This window comes from Delphinus delphis, chromosome 10 (genome assembly GCF_949987515.2).
Source record: "Delphinus delphis chromosome 10, mDelDel1.2, whole genome shotgun sequence".
Lineage (NCBI taxonomy): Eukaryota > Metazoa > Chordata > Mammalia > Artiodactyla > Delphinidae > Delphinus > Delphinus delphis.
The window spans coordinates 19,242,971-19,263,217 of record NC_082692.2 but is presented as its reverse complement, the minus strand read 5'-3'; the positions used below and the strand labels follow the sequence as shown (position 1 = coordinate 19,263,217).

The 20,247-nt window shown below is 40.7% G+C and overlaps 1 protein-coding gene across 1 annotated transcript in view; it reads left to right on the top strand.

Annotated features, from left to right (window-relative positions):
- Positions 1–20,247, top strand: part of DCDC2 (doublecortin domain containing 2) — a 160,804-nt gene that overhangs the window by 133,060 nt on the left and 7,497 nt on the right. The window contains exons 8-9 of the mRNA XM_060023561.2: positions 1,929–2,029; positions 19,590–19,889. Coding sequence (XP_059879544.1) covers positions 1,929–2,029; positions 19,590–19,889 — 401 coding nt within the window. The remainder of the gene's footprint in view (positions 1–1,928; positions 2,030–19,589; positions 19,890–20,247) is intronic.

Here is a 20,247-nt window from a genome sequence, read left to right as displayed (position 1 = left end):
AAGTATTTTTTTATATTACTCTGAATAGAGAGAATTATTCCAATACATTATTTCAGTGTATAACATTCTTTTGGGAAAGGCAAACTTCTAAAAGGAGTATTTTCAAGCATCAAGCATCATCACTGTTTCAGGGCTAGGAGGAGAGAGCAGAGGTAGTAGGTAGGAAATCCTTCCCATCTAAGTACTTGTACAAGGCTGTGTTATTTTTTATTTTTATTTTTTCCCAACACTGGATTATTTTTTTAATCCAATTCTCTTTTATTTATTTATTTTTAATTTAAAAAATTTTTTAACATCTTTATTAGGGTATAATTGCTTTACAATGGTGTGTCAGTTTCTGCTTTATAGCAAAGTGAATCACTTATACATATACATATGTCCCCATATCTCTTCCCTCTTGCATCTCCCTCCCTCCCACCGTCCCTATCCCACCCCTCTAGGTGGTCACAAAGCACCGAGCTGATCTCCCTGTGCTATGCGGCTGCTTCCCACTAGCTATCTATTTTACGTTTGGTAGTGTATATATGTCCATGCCACTCTCTCACTTTGTCCCAGCTTACCCTTCCCCCTCCCCATATCCTCAAGTCCATTCTCTAGTAGGTCTGCATCTTTATTCCCATCTTGCCCCTAGGTTCTTCTGACCATTTTCTTTTAGATTCCATATATATGTGTTAGCATACGGTATTTGTTTTTCTCTTTCTGACTTACTTCACTATGTATGACAGTCTCTAGGTCCATCCACCTCACTAAAAATAACTCAGTTTCGTTCCTTTTTATGGCTGAGTAATTCCGTTGTATATATGTGCCACATCTTCTTTATCCATTCATCTGTCGATGGACACTTAGGTTGCTTCCATGTCTTGGCTATTGTAAATAGAGCTGCAGTGAACATTTTGGTACATAACTCTTTTTGAATTATGGTTTTCTCAGCGTATATGCCCAGTAGTGGGATTGCTGGGTCGTATGGTAGTTCTATTTTTAGTTTTTAAGGAACCTCCATACTGTTCTCCATAGTGGCTGTATCAATTTACATTCCCACCAACAGTGCAAGAGGGTTCCGTTTTCTCCACACCCTCTCCAGCATTTATTGTTTGTAGACTTTTTGATGATGGCCATTCTGACCGGTGTGAGATGATATCTCATTGTAGTTTTGATTTGCATTTCTCTAATGGTTAGTGATGTTGAGCATTCTTTCATGTGTTTGTTGGCAATCTGTATATCTTCTTTGGAGAAATGTCTATTTAGATCTTCTGCGTATTTTTGGGTTGGGTTGTTTTTTTTCTTGATATTGAGCTGCATGAGTTGCTTGTATGTTTTGGAGATTAATCCTTTGTCAGTTGCTTCATTTGCAAATATTTTCTCCCATTCTGAGGGTTGTCTTTTCATCTTGTTTATGGTTACCATTGCTGTGCAAAAACTTTTAAGTTTCGTTAGGTCCCATTTGTTTATTTTTGTTTTTATTTCCATTTCTCTAGGAGGTGGGTCAAAAAGGATCCTGCTGTGATTTATTTCATAGAGTGTTCTGCCTCTCTTTTCCTCTAAGAGTTTGATGGTGTCTGGCCTTACATTTAGGTCTTTAATCCATTTTGAGTTTATTTTTGTGTATGGTGTTAGGGAGTGTTCGGATTTCATTCTTTTACATGTAGCTGTCCAGTTTTCCCAAGGACTGTGTTATTAAATCAGTAGCCAGGGGGTGAGGAGAGGCTGGAAAATAGCCCTGCTCTTCTGGGTCAGCCTTGTTTTGGTCACTGAACCTTTTCCCAATGAAAATATAGAAGAAATGGGGGCTACAAAAATCTTGTCAATACAAGGGGAATCAGAATACCTACAAAAAATAATCTTCATTAGGGATTTGACTGTAATTTCAACATTCAGCCACACGATGTCACAATTGGATTTTGATTCACACTGTGTATTTCTCTCAATAGATGAAGGCGTTTTCAAAGCTGGAGAGGAAAGATCAGAAACGCGGGGGGCTGCAGAAGTCCAAGAAGATGAAGATACTCAAGTTGAGATTCCACTTGACCAGGTAGTCTCCATGCCTTAAAAATATGTGTAAACCAAATACTATTTTTCTTTCAAGTTTTGTGTTACCTGCCCTGTGCTGTTCTTATGCAGATGCGAGTTAAACGCTCTCAGGTGCTAGCTATGTGGCTGAACGACCTTAAAAATAAAACAAAACACCTTCAGTCCTTCCTCATATTCCCACAAAGAGGAGCCATTTGGACAGAGTCTTTATTGTTACAGACAATGGTATATCTTTAATAAACAGCATTGAAGAACGAGGTGGGTTGGAGTTAGGTATGAGAAACAGAGGGCGAAAGTTTGATACAAAAAAGAGTATTGGCTTGGGCGTTTTTAACCTAGAAAAAAGTCCTCCATTTAGAAAAGCAGTTTAAAAGTGCCGTTATTTTCTCTCCTTTAGGGTCCTTGAAATGGCGATGGTTGGAATTTGTTTTTTGTAAAGGAATTGCTTATATAAATGCAGCTCAAATATTTGCTAAGTGTGTATTGATTTTCTTTTTAGGCCAATGGGACACTGTACTTTTAGGAGTGTGTGTGTGTACACACATGTGCTTATAGAAGGAACTAAGTAGTGTTCATTCTGGCTAAATGATACAAGAAATAAAAGTTGTTTAGGCTTTTTAATAGAATTCAATCAAGTTTCTTACAATTCTAAGTGGAGGATTGGAATTTAGGTGAGGAGGGGGAATTCATAATCCCAGGCTCAAGGGAATACAAAGTCACCAGGAATTGCCACTTTTTTCCTGACTATTATGTGATATTTCCTTTTCAAAGAGCAAACCTCACAATCCAGCAAATTCCATAGTTGATGTTCTCAGCTGTATTTGTCTTAACATTGCAGCAGTGAAATTGCTGCCTGATTATTCCACCAGCATTTTCTGTAAAAGCATCACCTTCCTGATGAAAAGCTTAATGTGTTAAAAATCACACAGATTTCAAAAATCCAAGTTATTATCCAGGATTAGCTGCAACTAACAATTTTTCATAAGCTCCAGTTATAGGTATTTTTTTTTCCCCCTGAGGGAAATTGGAATTTTAAGTCTTCGGTGAAGCTATAATTAAATATTATATTTTAAGACAAAGAAGAGAAATCATCACGTATGTACAACACCTAATAGCAGCAGAAACCAAGACTAATTTATATTCCAAAGTCAAAAATACCAAATATCAAGAGAAAGTCATAGCATTATTACCAAAAAGGAGATCTCTTTGTTAATCACTTAGTTTTGAAATCTGTGATCGGTATTTCTTTACTTGTGAGTTTCATGATCACCAGGAAGGGGAGGGCACGAGACGAGTTGATCCCTGATGATACTTGAACAGCCATCCAAAGTGTCTGCAGAGCTTGATTTCTTATTTGACACAAGAGTGCTAGCTTATTAAAATACAAGTATGCAGGAGAGACAGATTAAACAGATTGGTAGCGCTTCCCTGGTGGCGCAGTAGTTGAGGGTCCGCCTGCCGTTGCAGGGGACGCGGATTCGTGCCCTGGTCCAGGAGGATCCCACATGCCGCGGAGCGGCTGGGCCTGTGAGCCGTGGCCGCTGAGCCTGCGCGTCCAGAGCCTGTGCTCCGCAACGGGAGAGGCCACAACAATGAGAGGCCCGTGTACCGGAAAAAAAAAAAAAAAAAAAAAAAAAAAAACAGATTGGTGAAAGCTGGGCAATATCAACAAATTGAGGTCAGTTTGAAGAAAAGAAAACCAGGTAACAAAAGGTCAGAATTGCTTTCTTCTTTGACCCTATTAGTAATAGAGTTAGGATTGTTTAGCTCATGGGGTTGGCATGAGATGCTTATGAAGTCAGGTCTTAGAGTCATTCTCTCTGTGGCCTGGTGGTCTTTTGCTCCATATCCTAAGCAGCTATGTTATAAATATTGTGAAAAACCAAGTGAGAGTGTGGAAAAATTAGTGTAAAGCTCCATTATAGTAAGAACCACTCTGAGGACCTGTAATAGTAGCAATAGCTACTCTTTATTCAGTACCTACTGAGTGCCAGGCACTGTACTAGGCACTTTCTCATATAATTGTTATGACAACCCTGTGAGATAGGTCTTATCACCTTCACTTTATGTATGGAAATAAAGTAAGCTCCTATGGGTGGAATTACATGTCCAGGTTTGTACTGTTAAGTAGAGGAATGGGGATTTGAATGCAGGTGTGTCTAACTTCAAAGCACAGGAGTGATCTGGGGAAGAGTATTAAATGCACTCCTCCCCCACAAAAGCCAATTATTAACCCAAGGAGGGGAAAAATTCCTGCATGAGAAAAGAATTATTATATACTGCTTGGCTCAGCTGTAAATGATACATACATTTCCTTTCGGGCCATACCTACTTAACTTCTTTGAACTTGTTTCCTATCATCTAAATGGTTCTTGTTGTAACTTTAGTCAAAGTACCACGAAGAAGGGTGTGTGTGCGTGTAATATCATGTGCAAATTGGCCAAGTACTTTATCTATGCCTGAAAAGCAGATCAAGTTTCAGAAGTAAATATTAAGGCCTCTGTTGAGAGGCAGTTCTCCGTGGATCTCTTGTGTTTTGCATGTTTTGTGAGTAGAGGCACAGATTGCCTTTGTTCTGGACTGTTTTTTCCAGGATGTTTGTGTAGTGAACAGCCTCAAAAGACAGAGATCGTGACTGCCTCTGGAGCAGTCATTCTCAGCTGGAGGTGATTTGCCTCCAAGGGGATATTTGGCAATTTCTGGAGACATTTTTGATCATTATAAGTGAGGGAGTGCTACTGACATCTAGTGGGTAGTGGCCAGGGAATCTGCTAAATATCTTGTAATGCACACGACTGTCCTCACAGGAAAAAATTATCCAGTGCAAAATGTCAATAGTGCTGAGACTGAGAAATCCTGGTGTGGAGCAAAGGCTAGGTTTGTTGATGGTCCAGTATAATAAAGATAATGTCTCCCTAGAGTGCAAAGGTCAGGCACGTTTACTATCCATTATAAAAGATGTGCCATTGAATTGTATACTTAAAACTAGTTAAAATGGTAAAATTTTTTGCTGTGTTTATTTTATCACAATGAAAATATTTGGAGAAAAAAGATTTGGGTTCTCTAAGCATGGGGTCCTTCCCCTGTAGTGTAAGCCACCATGTGTATCACCCCCTTCTCATTGTCCTGTGGAAATGGGGCCTCAGGGAGTGGGTGCAAATGCTGATCCTCTGGCTACTGCTATTGCTGTGAGCAGTAAAGTCCTTTGTCTCTGACCCAGTAGTCTCTTGTCTTCTGCCAGCACCCATGAAGAGATGGCAGGCTAATGTGTTAGCTTGTTAAGTATGGAAAAATTTCAGATCTTCCATAGTCTTTCATAGCCTCTACTGATCCCATCTGACATTGTGTTTATGTGTTTAAGTGTGTGTAATGGGGCACTGTGGACTAATTTCAGCTAAAAACATGTTTGAGCTCTGTCCCAAGGTCTAGACTCTTAATTTTTTAGAGACAAATGAATGATCCTGGATCTAATACTACATCCAAACCCATGGGAAACTGAAGACTGTCACATTCTTTTACAGGTTTGGGGAGGCCAGAACAAATACCTTTTCTCAGGGGAGAGTTTAGGTCTCATAAGAATAAAGTACTCTTTTAAAAATTAATTGTTTTGCATGCACATTCTAAATCAATCTGGTTTCCCGTAAGCAGTGAAGCAAGTGCCTGATTAACCAATATCTGTGGCTATACCTGGCACCAATGACTTATGTGTCATTGTGTTCCATTTATAAACTGATGCTTTTCCAAGCTAAGGAGGCAAGAAATGAGACCGTTCCATTATAGTTAAGTAAACTGCCTCTAGTAAGTAAAGATCAGGCAGGAGAAGCCACCATCTCAAAGACACAGGCAAATACATACCTATAAAATAGGCAAAGAAGCAATTATATTTAGGATTTTGTTCCATTTAAGAGAAGAGAGCAGAAGATGTGGATTGTAACTTCAGCGTGGTTTTGGATTGTTTTATAGCTTTTTCCATCCACTTGTAGTTGATTTTGAGTAGTAATATAATGAGAATTGCAAGATGTTTTTATGCTAAGTAGTTTCATTAAATAGCATTTAAACCAGCGTCATGAACACAGGAGCAATGAAAGCTTTCTTTTTTTTTTTAAATTGGAGGTTGTGGTATATATTATTTTCTTATTTGTTGATTGATTTAAAACGTAATAAATCCTTAATAACAAAGTTACACATGTACTCTTTTTAAAAGTCAACCAATCCAAGAAAAATTATGACAAAAATTGCAACCACTTGCCCCAGCTTTCCCCGCCTGGATTCTTCCTGCTCTATAGACCTAACCGATTTGAGCTATTAGCTGTTTCTCATGGAATAGAGAAATATTCTTGTGTAATATTTTTTCCTCCTCCCTATTTTAGTAATTGCCTATGTTTTTTTCATTTGCTTAGTTTTCTAAGTTTTCATTTGATTAGTTTTCTATTCTCTGTAGTCATTACCAGGCCATCTCCAAACTCTGCCAGATCTCCTCTTGATGCACTCAGATGTACACAGTGATAATGAATCTCAATTGGATCTTTTTCTCAAGGCTTTCGATCATCTGCCTCAGGCTGGTTGGTTGTTCTTTGGATCTACTTTTCAGAGTCATCCTGGTATTTTTCTTCACCATTATTTTGGGAATTTTTTTGCTTCTCCCGTGGATGAATTCCCTAATTCCTGGTTTCTACATCTTCCTCTTTCTTGGTTATACCTTCGTTGTTTTTGTGGAGCTCACCTCTAGCAGCTGCCTCGGAAAAGCTTCATGGGAGGAACTTTTATTTTTTGAGACTCTGCATGTCTGAAAATGTCTTTTTTTTTTTTTTCTCTAGCAAACTTGACTGTAAGCATGACTAGATACAAAATTCTAGGTTAGATATAATTTCTCTCAGAATTCTGAATGTGTTGCTCAGTTGGCCTTCCCATCCAGATTTGCAGTTGGGAAGTTTGATGTCATTCTGTTTCCTGATCCTTTGTAAATAATCCTTTTTCTCTCTCTGGAAGCTGTTAGGCTTTTTCCTTTGTTCCTGGTGTTCTGAAAATTTCCAGTTATGTGCCTTGGTGCAGGTCATTTTACGTATTCGATTGGGTACTCATGGGCTTTTTGTGTTTTTTTTAAGATTTATTTATTTATTATTTATTTATTTAATTTATTTTTGGCTGTGTCAGGTCTTAGTTGCAGCCGTGGGATCTTCGTTGAGGCATGTGGGATCTTTTGTTGCAGCGCGTGGGCTTCTCTCTAGTTGTGGTATGCGGGTTTTCTCTTCTCTAGTTGTGGTGCGCAGGCTCCAGGACACACGGGCTCTGTAGTTTGTGGCACGTGGCCTCTCTAAGTTGAGGCGCGAGCTCAGTAGTTGTGGCTCGTGGGCTTAGTTGCCCTGCAGCATGTGGGATCTTAGTTCCCTGACGAGGAATCGAACCCACGTCCCCTGCATTGTAAGGCAGATTCTTTACCACTGGACTACCAGGGAAGTCCCTCAATGGGCTTTTTTATTCTGAAAATGTTTGTTTTTCAGTTCTGGAAAAAATTGTTGAATTATGTCTTAGATAATTTTCTTCTATTTCTTTACTTTCCTCTGGAACTGCAAGTATTCAGATGTAGGACCTCCTAGATTGATACTCTACTTATCTCTCCTACTTTCCACCTCTATGGATTTTTTTCTATTTTCTCAACTTTAAAAAAAAATCAACAAGCTTCAGGGTTTATTTTCCATCTATTGATTTTTTTCTAGCCATCGTGGTTTTAATTTTTAAGAGCTCTTTCATATTCTCTGAATGTTCCTTTTTATAGCATCCTATTCTTATTTTATGTATGTGGTCTCTTCCCTTATTTCTCCAAGGATTAACCTATTATTTTAAACTTTCTTTTCCAGAACTATGTTTGTTTCTTCTGTTTCTTTTTTCTTTCTATCTTTCTATCTCCATGATCTCTGTCTCCATGTTAGAGGCTCTCCTTGGTTGTCTGGTGAGATTTTTTTTTAATTGCAATATATTTGACATGTAACATTGTATGAATTTAAGGTGTATGTCTGGTTAGATTTTAGAAGGAAGCATTAAGGAAACTCTCTGTGTACAGGCAGAGCTCATCAGGCTGGGGATGTTTCACTGTAGAGTGATTCGTTTTGCCATTTCATTGGCGTACCTCCAATTTTCAGTATCTGTGTAGTTCCTTTGGGTTGGTCTATTTCTTTTGAGTGGAGTCTTTCAACCTCTTGCCTTAATGGTGTAAGCCTGGCTGTGAGCACTTTGGGATCTGACTGTGGGAAGGTGGCTTGGGGACCTTAAGTAAAAGACTTGAAGTAGAGAGATGTATCCTTCTGGGTTTCAGTACGGTGCCCTTGTTCTCACTGTGCTTGAGGGCAGCTTCCTTATAGTTCAATATCTTTAAAGAATAAACCTCATTTATTTCTCCAAGGTCAGCAAGGGAATCTTGGGAGTCTGCCTCCTTCATTTAAAGACTCTAAGCCAATCCACCTGTTTTTAGTTATATCGATACCTATGCCCATTCTTCCAGAGACAGATGGTGCCTCCAATCCCCAAACCTTCTATAGGTTTTTTCAATGTGCAAAGTTTGCTTCTTGGCTTCCCCTCCCTACAGACTCAAATTTTAGCTTACTTGGTTCTGCTGTTAATCGGCCCCATGTCCAGTGCCTTTACAGTTTCCCAAATTCTGTGGCTGTTTCCAAAATTCCAGTCTTCTGTGTCTCTATAGCTTCATCCCTTTTAAAGTTGCCCTTACCTAAAATTAAGAGGGAAATTGGAAGGAAGCTACAAACCCCCCCCACACACATTTGTTCAGTCTGCTGTGTTTAACCAGAAATCTCTTTCACACTAATTCATCACTGTGAAAATAAACTGTCTTCATAGAATCTGCAGTAGGGATGATAAACTGGCAGCCTGTGACCAAATCTCCTATGAGAGAATTTTTTTGGCTGGCCCAGGGCTTACAATATGGAATCTCTTTAGTGGGCGTGTACTCTTCAGTTTACTGCAGACCTCAGCACTCCCTATTACCTCACACCTGTCCTGAATTACACATTTATGTTATTTGCCCAGCCACTGGGGGCATTTAAGTTTGTGATGATTGATCTACACATATAGAACACAATGCCATTTTAAAGAATCTGCAGCCTAGAGGCTATAACCAGAAGCAGGAGGTTTGAAGTCCAGATATGCCCATTGACATATTTTGTCCCTTGTGGAGAACCAGCAGTCACCGACAGCTTCTCTTATGAAGGGTAAGCTCAATGGAGAGCTTGTTTGTGTTACTTGTTCATGTTCATGTGTAAAATACACAGAAAGATAAAGGAGGCTGCTTCTTTTGACCAGACCCCTAAATCTATTTCAGTGAAATGTATTTATTAAAATCAGAATTAGGAAATGTTCAGAACCAGAAAGGAGGCTGGAATAAACTCCTTGCTTTGCCATTGAAGAAACAAATCCCCATACTATAGTGGGGAAAGCCATGTTCCCACAAACACACAGCCTGCTGGGGGCTGGGGAGTCTACACAGGCGCCCAGGGTTCCTGGCTTCCAGTCTGGTGCTCTGTCTCAACACTTCAAGGAAGGGAAATGGGGAGATGAGGGGCTTCTAATTATCTCACAAACAGATTCCATCTGTGCAGAGGGCTACTCGGCCTCCACTGTCTTCCCTGAAATGAAAGGAATTGCGTGCAAACAGTATTTTCACCATTCTCTACGTTCAGGTCACCTCCTCTTAGTGACTCATGTTCGTGGTTGGTGCTATAAGCATCACACACAGTGGGAAGAGCTAAGGTGAGGATGCTCTGGCTTCTTAACTTCCCTGTGCATCATCAACAAGGCCTTCTGTGACATCACCTTTGTTGATTTGTGTTTAATTGACGGAAATGGTGTTACACATTAAAACATAGCCTTCAGCGATTTCTGATGTAAGCGAAAGAAGATCAACATTTACTTCTAAAGTGAGAAGACTTAATGGGGCAGGTTTTTTTCTAAGATGACTAAATAGCTATATAAATATAAGTTTTCAAGGTATTATATCTTATTCTATGAGTGTTGTGGGAACTTGTGGAGTTCAGCGGGCCTGGGTGAGCCAGCTCTCAGCAGGTGGCTGGCCAAAGCTTCCCTCTCCCTGTGTCCTTAGAGGGTCATGTCTGTAAATAGAACCACCCTTTTTTGTAGGCCATTGTACTTCAAACCACATTAAACCATTTTTTCCCTTCTGTGAATGTAAGCCTCTGAAAGCTGAAAACGGGAAGCAGTACTTTGCTGTCATGAAAAATTGAAACTGATTATTTCCAAACACCTCATTCAGCTTGGGTAGGAGATGATTTTAGTCTCTATGGTAACAGAAATAAAAACAAGTGTAGTAACTTCTTTACTTTCAACATCTCTGCCTGAATTCTGCCATCAAATCCACAGAAACACCTTCTATCCAAAGCCTATAACAAATCCTACTCCCAAATTTCAAAGATAGCAAATGCTTCATGGAGAAATGGACATTTAAGGTAGTATTTTCATGTGTGTGTGTGTGTGTGTGTATGGGGGCGTTCTGAGCTCCAGTTTCTAGGTCTAGGGTAGTTCAGGGAGGGAGACCTGACAGGTAAGAATGAGGAGGACAGTTGGGTGGTTAGGTAGGCTCTCTTGCCTAGAAAGTTGTAGCGTGTGCTGTTATCTCAGATAGCGAGGGTTTTAAACATTCAAATATACTCCTCAGGGAATTCTGATATAAATATAAGAAAAAGCAACATTTACTTTCTCTTAAATTTTTTTAAAATATTTTATTTATTTTTGGCTGCATTGGGTCTTTGTTGCTGCACATGGGCTTTCTCTAGTTGCTGTGAACAGGGGCTACTCATTGTGGTGGCTTCCCTTGTTGTGGAGCATGGGCTCTAGGTGCGTGGGCTTCAGTGGTTGTGGCGCGAGGGCATAGTTGCTCCGCGGCATGTGGAATCTTCCCTGGCCAGGGCTCAGAACCCACGTCCCCTGCATTGGCAGGTGGATTCTTAACCACTGCACCACCAGGGAAGTCCCAACATTTACTTCTAAAGTGGGTGGGACATCAGCTGTAGTGTCTGTTTAGATGCCTTTTCCCATTTCTAAATTTTGGTGCCGCTGTTACTGTCAAAGGTGTGATGCGAGTTTAAAGTGTAAGTCACTTGAGCAGCCTCATCTGTCTGTGAAAATACCTTCCAAGTAATTGATGCTTCTGATATTTTGTGGCTCATTTCCATATGATTTCCATATTCCATCTTCTTTCCTCTTACCACTCAGGAATCCTGAGTTAACCTTTGTAACTGCATGCATATTCTCTAGAAAACCTGAATACTTATGGTTTCCCCTGAGCCGTCCCTGCTAGGATGCAGACAGCAATAATAACTACCAGACCTTTTCTGTCTTGCCATACAAATCAACCATTTTCCCAGGATGTCCCTTACAAAATAAATAGTAAGATATGCACGTAGGCAAATGCAGGCAAAAAGTCACTTGGAATATCAATGCTGGTGTCATGTTAGGGAGAAAGTCTGGTGTCACTTTTCTAGTAACAGTATCAAGAGCAATTGCTTATGATAAATAAAGTGCTTTTTAAAAGGTAAACGTCTCACCTTTCTTATAAACACTTCTATGTTTAAGGGTACGTATTATCTGTAATTGTACATATATGTGTAATATGTCTGTTAATCTAGCTGCACTCCGGACGTTCTTGATGTCAGTGAGGCTTTGAGACTGGAACCATCTAAATGATTTGTGCAATCATTATATACATCAGTTTAGTGAGTATATAGGAGAGAGTATAATGAATACCCTTTCTTGACTCCAGTGAAACATAAGAATTGTGCTTTATACAGAATATAGTATTGCACAATTACTCACAGGAATGAGCTAGTCCTGAAAATTCAGGATGGAGAAACAGTGTCTACCTGAAAACTGGTTCTCTTAAAATTTTAGTCACAAATTGACTAAATTCAACATAAACACCAGGGGAGAAGACCTTTAAGCACAGGTAAAAATATCTTCCTGGTTTATCGCCTTGGCAATGATGTGTTTCTTTTTTATAAAGTGACTCCTAAGAAAGAGTGGCAGGGTGATGTAATTAGAATAAATCTTGTAGAACTGTCTTTATGGCTAAATATCATTCTGTCAACAGTCAGTACTATTTTCTCCCAGTTTTCAATAAAATTCATACTTTCTAAGTTAAAATATGACCTTCATCTAACGAGGCATAATTACAATTAGAAATTTTAACCAAAGATGTCTTTTAGGGGTGGTGGTGTATTTATGACCATACCTGTGTTACGTGTGGTTTAGAGCCTCACCAAGTGTCACCTGGGGACCAGCAGCATCAGTAGCACCTGAGCTGCTGGAAGTGCAGAGGCTCAGAACTGCTGACTCAGAATCTGCATTTAACAAGATGCCCGGTGATGGAGAGGCATTGGTTTAGAAGACACGAGGCTGGGAGTAACTATTTAACATCGTGTTGAGTTTGGGATGTTGCTCTGTACATTATCTTGGGGAAATAGTACAGTCCTGTGGTCAAAAAAGCATTCTTATCCCTCTGTCACTATTGGTGGGCTTTTGGACAAGTTTATCTAACTCTTTATGCTTCAGTTTGTTTATCTGCAAGTTGGGATGAGAATAGTATTTTCCTCAAATGGTGGTGAGGTTAGTTTAAATACGATTAGGCAGGTGAGGTGCATGGAACATAGGACCAGGTCCCTGGAGAGCGCCCAACAGACGTGAGCCTTGTCACCATCATCTGTCCTTTCCTGAAGGCACATACTCTGGTGGCTTTTATCTGTGGGAGGCACATTTGGGTTTAATTCAAGACAGTGAATTACAATCCTGTGGGAGATGTGGTGATGGACACAAAGATGAAGAAGAAAGAGCCCTTGCTTCTAGAAACTTCCAGAAGGCCTCCCTAGAGCCAAGGTTATTTCCCCATTATTCAACAATCATTCCAAACATCGTTTGAGTCATCTACGTACTCGATAGCAATTCACGTTCACAATTTTCCTTTTTTTTTTTAAAGATTTTTTTGACATGAGCCATTTTTAAAGTCTTTATTGAATTTGTTCCAATATTGCTTCTGTTTTATGTTTTGGTTTTTTGGCCGAGAGGCACGTGGGATATTAGCTCCCTGACCAGGGATCAAACCTGCACCCCCTGCATTGGAAGGCGAAGGCTTAACCACTGGACTGCCAGGGAAGTGCCCCATGTTCACTGTTTTCATATCAACCATAAGTAGGGGATAATGGCACACTGTGATTAGAGTTTGACAGGTGTTCTGAGGGCGCAAATCAGGAGTGACAACTGCCTGAGGGGAGCAGGAAGGCTTCGAGAGAAGGTGGGTCTAACGAAGGGAAGGAAGAGCCTTCCGGGTAAAGGTAGGAGAAACAGGATGAATAACCGGCTACTGCCAACCTGTCATGACAACTGAAGACAAGGTCGTGCATTACCTAAATGCATATACTCATTTACGGAGGTCACCCTTTTTTGGTATTTACTGCTGGCATATTTGTATTACTTTTAAGAGTAAATAGAGTTCAGAAAAAATAAAAGCTATTGGATGGTAAATTTGTTGTGAGAAGTGCATACCAGGGAACTCAGAAGCAAAGAATAAACTAAGTAACTAAAAGCAAGGGTGATTAGTTTATGAAAATCACACCTAACCGTCTCATTGGACCAGAAGTTGAACATCAGCCTGCATATTAACTGTATTAACTAAGAAGGGCAAGATAATTGCTAAGTGTCTTGATACATTTTGTTTGTTTGTTTTCATGTGAATGAGATTTAGAAGGGACACTGCTCTAAGTGGCCCACTAGAATACGATTTCATGACTGTAGTGCAAATCCTGTATTACACTATTTAATCAGACAACAGCCTCTTAACTCTTTCCATCCAAGGGCAAAAAAAATGGAGTGGTAACGATAATAAACATATATATACACACACACATATATGTATATATATATATTTGTAGCTTTTTCAGTTTATAGTGGTCTTTCATGTGCATGATCTCATTTGGTCCTTACTGCACTTCTGTGAGGTCATTATTATCCTCAGTTTCCAAAGGGTGAGGTGGGTTCACTAGCCTGAAGCTGCAGAGTGACCCCTGCCTTCCCAACAGACCACGGCTGCTTCATTTCACGCAGCTGACATCACCATTGTAGAAAACATCAGCAGGCAGAAATTTTGTCCAGGAACCCCCACCCCTGCCTGGCGAGCTTCTTCAGTTATGAACACAGTCTCTTGGAATCACATGAGAACTGGCTTCTGCAGGAAGGAGAGGCAGCGTCACATGTGGGAGCTCTGCTTCCCTTCAGTGTAAAAGGGACAGTGTGATTGGACCTGGGAAAGAGGGTTCTTCCCTTCCTGCTTCTCTTCCTCCTTCCTCACTCTCTCAAGTTGAACTTGCGATGTCTAACTCTTACCTTTTCCATCCATGTCCCTGTCCCTTTCTCCCCACACCCTCCACCCTCGCCCTTTTGCCTCCTGTGTCCACTTTTCTCTGTCAACATTGCAAACATCTTCGGAATCTTGTAAGGTTCTTTGAGGTGCGGGTGGAACGTGGGTTCTGTGTACACGTCACCCCTGGCTCACTGCACTAACACTGGCGTCTGGCTGGCTGTGACTGTCCCTGCTTAGCTGGGCAATCAGGCAGGGCCAGCTAAACGGGCAGAGGCTGAGAACTACTTGGGAATTTTGAAGAAACTAAATAGTTGCAAAGTTTTGTTTTGTTTTGTTTTTTGGTGGGGTGGAGTGGGAACACATTATTCAAATATAGTGTGGCTATCTAATAATGGACACCCACTCTCTTATGGAAGGAATGCTGTTTTATTTTTTTTACTTCTTTGTAGGCCCTTGCCACGGTATAGATTTTATCTGTGTGCGTGTGTATGGGTGTAAAACTCAGTGTTCCTTCTGGGGATGATTTGATTGATGTATACACTGGAAACATCTTTAATAATTTAATGCTTGCTTCAAAGGAGATTACACCAAAAAGCGCATTGCTTTTCATTTATTCATTACAGATCTGTCATAGAAGCATTTTTTTCTTTCTTTCTTTTTTTTGTCCTGAATTGTGTTGTAGTAATAATAAATTTCGTACTACACTCAGGATATTTTAAAGGATTATAAGCCTTTTAACTAATGTTACCATTTTATTTAAATTGATCAAATTGGTATTTCAGCCCCATAATCCAGCATTTCTTAAAGTTGAGCCAACCAGATGTGGCTTCGTTTGATGGCTACTAAAATAGCTGTGCTGGGAAAGTCTAATAGAAATAATGGGATGAAAGCATAATACTGCTTGTTAGTAGTGGTGGTAATAACAGCGAAGAGAACAGAGCTGAATTTAGGGCTAGGTGTCTCCATCCTTAAAAAGAGATTAGGGTATATCCCAGCCCAGCTCTTTTCATTAAAGGGGGGAAAATGTATATGCGTTTGGGGATTGGGAGCAAAGAAGGGGGTAGGGTGATAGACTTAAAACTAAAAACTAGAAACCAACACTATCATTCTGTAACTTTTAGGTATAAATCCAGATATCAGTAAAGGAAAACAGACTTTTTCCCATTTAGACAGCTGTAGTCACCTTAGCAGACTTTAGCAAGCTCTTGTAATAGATTCTCAGAGGCAAGGGACATATCTATATTCCTGAATGGTTAAAGTAAAATTTGAATTTTCTGGTATCATTATTAAAGAGTTTGTATTAAAAATGCTGTATAACTTCTCTTTAAAACCAAAACCCAGGGCTTCCCTGATGGAGCAGTGGTTGAGAGTCCGCCTGCCGATGCAGGGGACACGGGTTCGTGCCCCGGTCCGGGAAGATCCCACATGCCGCGGAGCGGCTGGGCCCTTAGCCATGGCTGCTGAGCCTGTGCGTCCGGAGCCTGTGCTCCACAACGGGAGAGGCCACAACAGTGAGAGGCCCGCGTACCGCAAAATACCCCACAAAACCCAAAACCCAAAGTTGCTTTGAATAAGGCAACTTTAGGCACAGTAAGGATTACAATTTCTAGAAGTGCGATACACGATTATCCAATTTTCAGAGGTAACTTGCACAGAAATCTTTTTGCTCTCATTGGCCGTTAGCGCTGTAGTATTTCTGGATTTTCGTTGTGTCCTGCTTCAAGTACTCTGCCTAACAATGTTTATAATGTTCCTTCCCTAGATCTACCAGTCTTTAATAGAAATCCAGAAATGTTTTGTTTTCAGGTCAGTAATTCTTTAAACAATAAAAGTCATGTTGCCTACTGCAGACGTCATATTTTCTGGCCATTGAAAGTATACTTGGGTGTGCTTGCAGCAGTGCTAGGTACATTAGCAACTGCTTGTGTTATTACTTTGAGAAAGAATATAGGACTTTGGGACAAGACCACCTTAACCCTGTTGGTTCACCTGGGGTGTGATGCAGGCAGCGTTGAGGGATTTCTCACTTTCCTCATTCTTATAATGGGCATCAGAAGCCTGTTTCGTAGGGTTCTTGTGAGGGTTTTAGGAAATAATGAATGTATGAATGCTGAGAGTGACATTCGGCACATACGGGTGACGGGTGCTTGGTGTATTTGCTGCCTGTCCTTTGCTCTCCACCTATGGACACCATTCACGCAGTGCTGTAAAAACCTCAGTGCCCAGACTGTGTGGGATGTGCCCCAGGCTGCCACACCCCACCCTGAGTTACTGCTCCTTCCTCCTGCCCCACGATCGCTGTGATGTGCTGCCTTACCGCTCTGAGCTCTTTGATGTCACAGTCGTACTTGTCTCTGAATGCCTGGCATCTAGCCCAGCACAAACAGCTGCTCCAGGCCCATTAGCTCGAGTCATGGTGCCTGAGAGCCCTCCAGTGTCTCTTAGAGTCCCCCTGTGAGTATCCCCTAAAAAATCCCTCAGGGTCACCAGCAAGGGAACTTGCTGTCTCTTGGTCCAAGACCCCTGAGCCTTTTCATGGCCTCTTCTGATAGGTTAGTGGGGAGCCACCCGCCGTGTTTCCCTGAGTTGGCTCTTTTTTTTTCTCTGTAAATTTTTTTTAACATCTTTATTGGAGTATAATTGCTTTACAATTATAAAGCAGGTGTGTTATTTTCTGCTTTATAACAAAGTGAATCAGCTATACATATACATATATCCCCATATCCCCTCCCTCTTGCGTCTCCCTCCCATCCCTCTAGGTGGACACAAAGCACCGAGCTGATCTCCCTGTGCTATGTGGCTCCTTCCCACTAGCTATCTATTTTACATATGGCTCTTTATTCTAACTCTCTCCCACCCAGCGCCCCCTCTCTGTCCCAGTGTCTTATTGAGGAAGCCTCTGGACCTCCTGGTGCTGTCGGTTCCTTCCCTGGGTCCCTCAGAAGCCCTTTCTCCTCAGTGACATAAATGTCATCTTTGGCCCCAGACATTTCCTCTGCTCTGTTTTCACAATGACAGTGCCCACCCTGTCCCTTGCCACACTCTCCTGTCATCACTTCTAGTGCGTCTGCGTCAATGCTCTGCCGTCTTTGTTCTCTGCATTGAGAGAGGGTGGGACAAGCGTGTGGAGATGGGAACATAGTGTTTTCCCCTTTGGAAATTGAAAAATTTTCTCACCGTCATTCATTTAGGTCTTATGCATAAAAACCAGAAATCCTTACCAAGCGCTGTGGGTTTCATTTTATAAATCTCTTGCCTTTTCTTTCCACATCATCTGGCAGATCCATCCCCTCCCACCTTTAGTTTCTGTCCAGCATTTGGCCTTCCTAAGGGCCTCCCCCTGGGCAGCATGCTTAGGGATCACTAGGGCTCTACGCAGTTTGACATTAAGCAACTGAATGGAAATTTGAAAGATGTAGAAGCACTGTACTATTATTTAATTTAGTCTTTGATGACATCGTCTTTGATGACAAACACGATGGTTATTGGAATATTTTAAGAATTCATTTTTTTAACCTTCATTTTTTTAAAGGGCATCTTTGATATCATGTAATCAAATCTGAGACTTTATGTTGGACAGAGTATAAGAATTCATGGTTCTGCCTCTTTCCTCTTCGAAATAACGTTGTGTTGAATTTTATCCTGAGTTTTTTTAGTCTACTCTGCTCCATTTCCTTCCTTCTTTACTTCCTAAACTGAGAGCATTATGATAACTTTTATAAGAAGACCATTAATAGTCCCATAATAAGAATTTGGGTAGTTAGAGGAGAATGGACTTCCAGAGTTGGAAGGGAGGTCAGAGTTAATTGCACCTCAAACCTTTGTTTTACAGATACCAGGGGATTAACTGACCTGTCCAGTGTCAGATGACTAGAAAGAGGCAGGAGTGGGGTCCTAACATAAAACAAATTCTCTTTCTACCCTATCCTTTAAAAAACTCATGTTTTATTAAGGCCAATGAAGAAATATGGTAGGTCCAGGAAAGAATGTATTATAACAAATGGGAAGATATTTTAATTTTTTTTTTTTTTTTTTAGGATCATGATGTGCCAGGTGCTTTGCTAGGCACTGTATGTAACTTATTTAATCTCCGTGGAAGTTTTATTATATTCTCATTTTACAAGTGGGGAATATGAAGTTCAAAGAAGTTAGGTAACAGCCAGTAAGTGCCTGGCCAGGACTTGAACCTGGGTCTTTCTCTCTCCAAAGTCTTGGCTCTGGAACTTGGCCTCCTGTTCTCTTTTAAAACAGACTTACATGTATCTAAATAACAGTAAAAATGCCTAGTTTATAAAATACTTGAGCGTTTCTTATTTTTTATAGAAAGAATATATAGTTTCTTGGCCTTGGATCTGCAAGACAATCACTTTTTTTTTTTTTTGCGGTATGCGGGCCTCTCACTGCTGTGGCTTCTCCCATTGCGGAGCACAGGCTCCAGACACACAGGCTCAGCGGCCATGGCTAAGGGCCCAGCTGCTCCGCGGCATGTGGGATCTTCCCGGACCGGGGCACGAACCCGTGTCCCCTGCATCGGCAAGCGGACTCTCACCCACTGCGCCACCAGAGAAGCCCTCGACAATCACTTTTTGTTATTTAGAGATATATAGTCAACTCTCTTAGGTATTGTATGGAAAGCTGTCCATGTTTATTTTTAGAAAACCAGGCTTCACATCCTGGCCATCGCCATTGCCCTTTTTCATACTTAGAGATTTAAATACATACCAGACACTAGTGGTGGGGATGATAATCTCTCCACAAAGAATTTTTTTTTACCTCCTCCTCTGGGCCACTAGACATTGGCCAAGTATCCTGCAGTTTAGTTTTCTCTTTGCCATGGGGATTAAGAACATTGATTTTGGAGTCACATGGTTCATTTTCATTCTGGCTGTTCCACTTACAAACAGTGGAATCTTGGGCTAGATACTTGGTCTCCCCAGACCTTAGTTTTCTCACCTGTAAAATGGGAATAATACCAACCTCACAGGATGATTGTGAGAATTAAATGAGAAAATATTTGTGAAGAGTGGTATATTTGTAAAGGTTAACACAAGATATACTGTATATATGCAAATGTAAGGAAGTTTCACTTGACAGTAATATTATAATTATTACATTATTATAATGTGCCATGGAAAATCTCTGTTATACTTTCTATTTTTATCCATTATTCCTTTTGATCCATCAGAGGCCAGCAGAAATAGTAGATGAGGAAGATAGAGAGAAAGAAAATAAGGAAGTGGGACAGAAGGAAGACTTTTCAGGAATGAACGGTGGAGTTGAAGAGGAAGGAGACGGGGAGGCTACTGAAGCTCCAGAGCAAGCAGAGGAGATCCTGGATCACAGGGAGGAGCAGGCAGGTCCTGCTCGTGTGAGCAGAGCCACCAATGAAGAAAATGGCGAGGAACTGGACCAGGTTAATAATGAGCTTCAAGAAGCAGTGGACGAGGAAATAAAGTCTCAAGGAGCTGGCAGTGGATGTGAAGAGGTATTTCTATTGCTTTTGCTCACTTGTGTGCATGTATGAAGTTTGTGTGTGTGTGTGCATCTGTGCTCACACTTAGGGAATTATTCAAGCACTTAGGACTTGAAAGCTATGGCACTTCCAGGATTCCATGGAACAGAGTTTGAAAACCAGCTAATTCTAATCTTACCCCCTTAGTTTTCAGTCCAGTGGGTAAAAGACAAACTGTAATGAGATATCATTAATGTATGAGAAATCCAAGGGGGCAGGGTTGCTGTTCCAGAAGCTGCCTTTATGTTTTCATTTTCTGTCCTCTTATCTACTCGATGGTGCTTGGTACCATAGTCACAAAGAATTTGTGAATTCTAGTACAAAACTAATA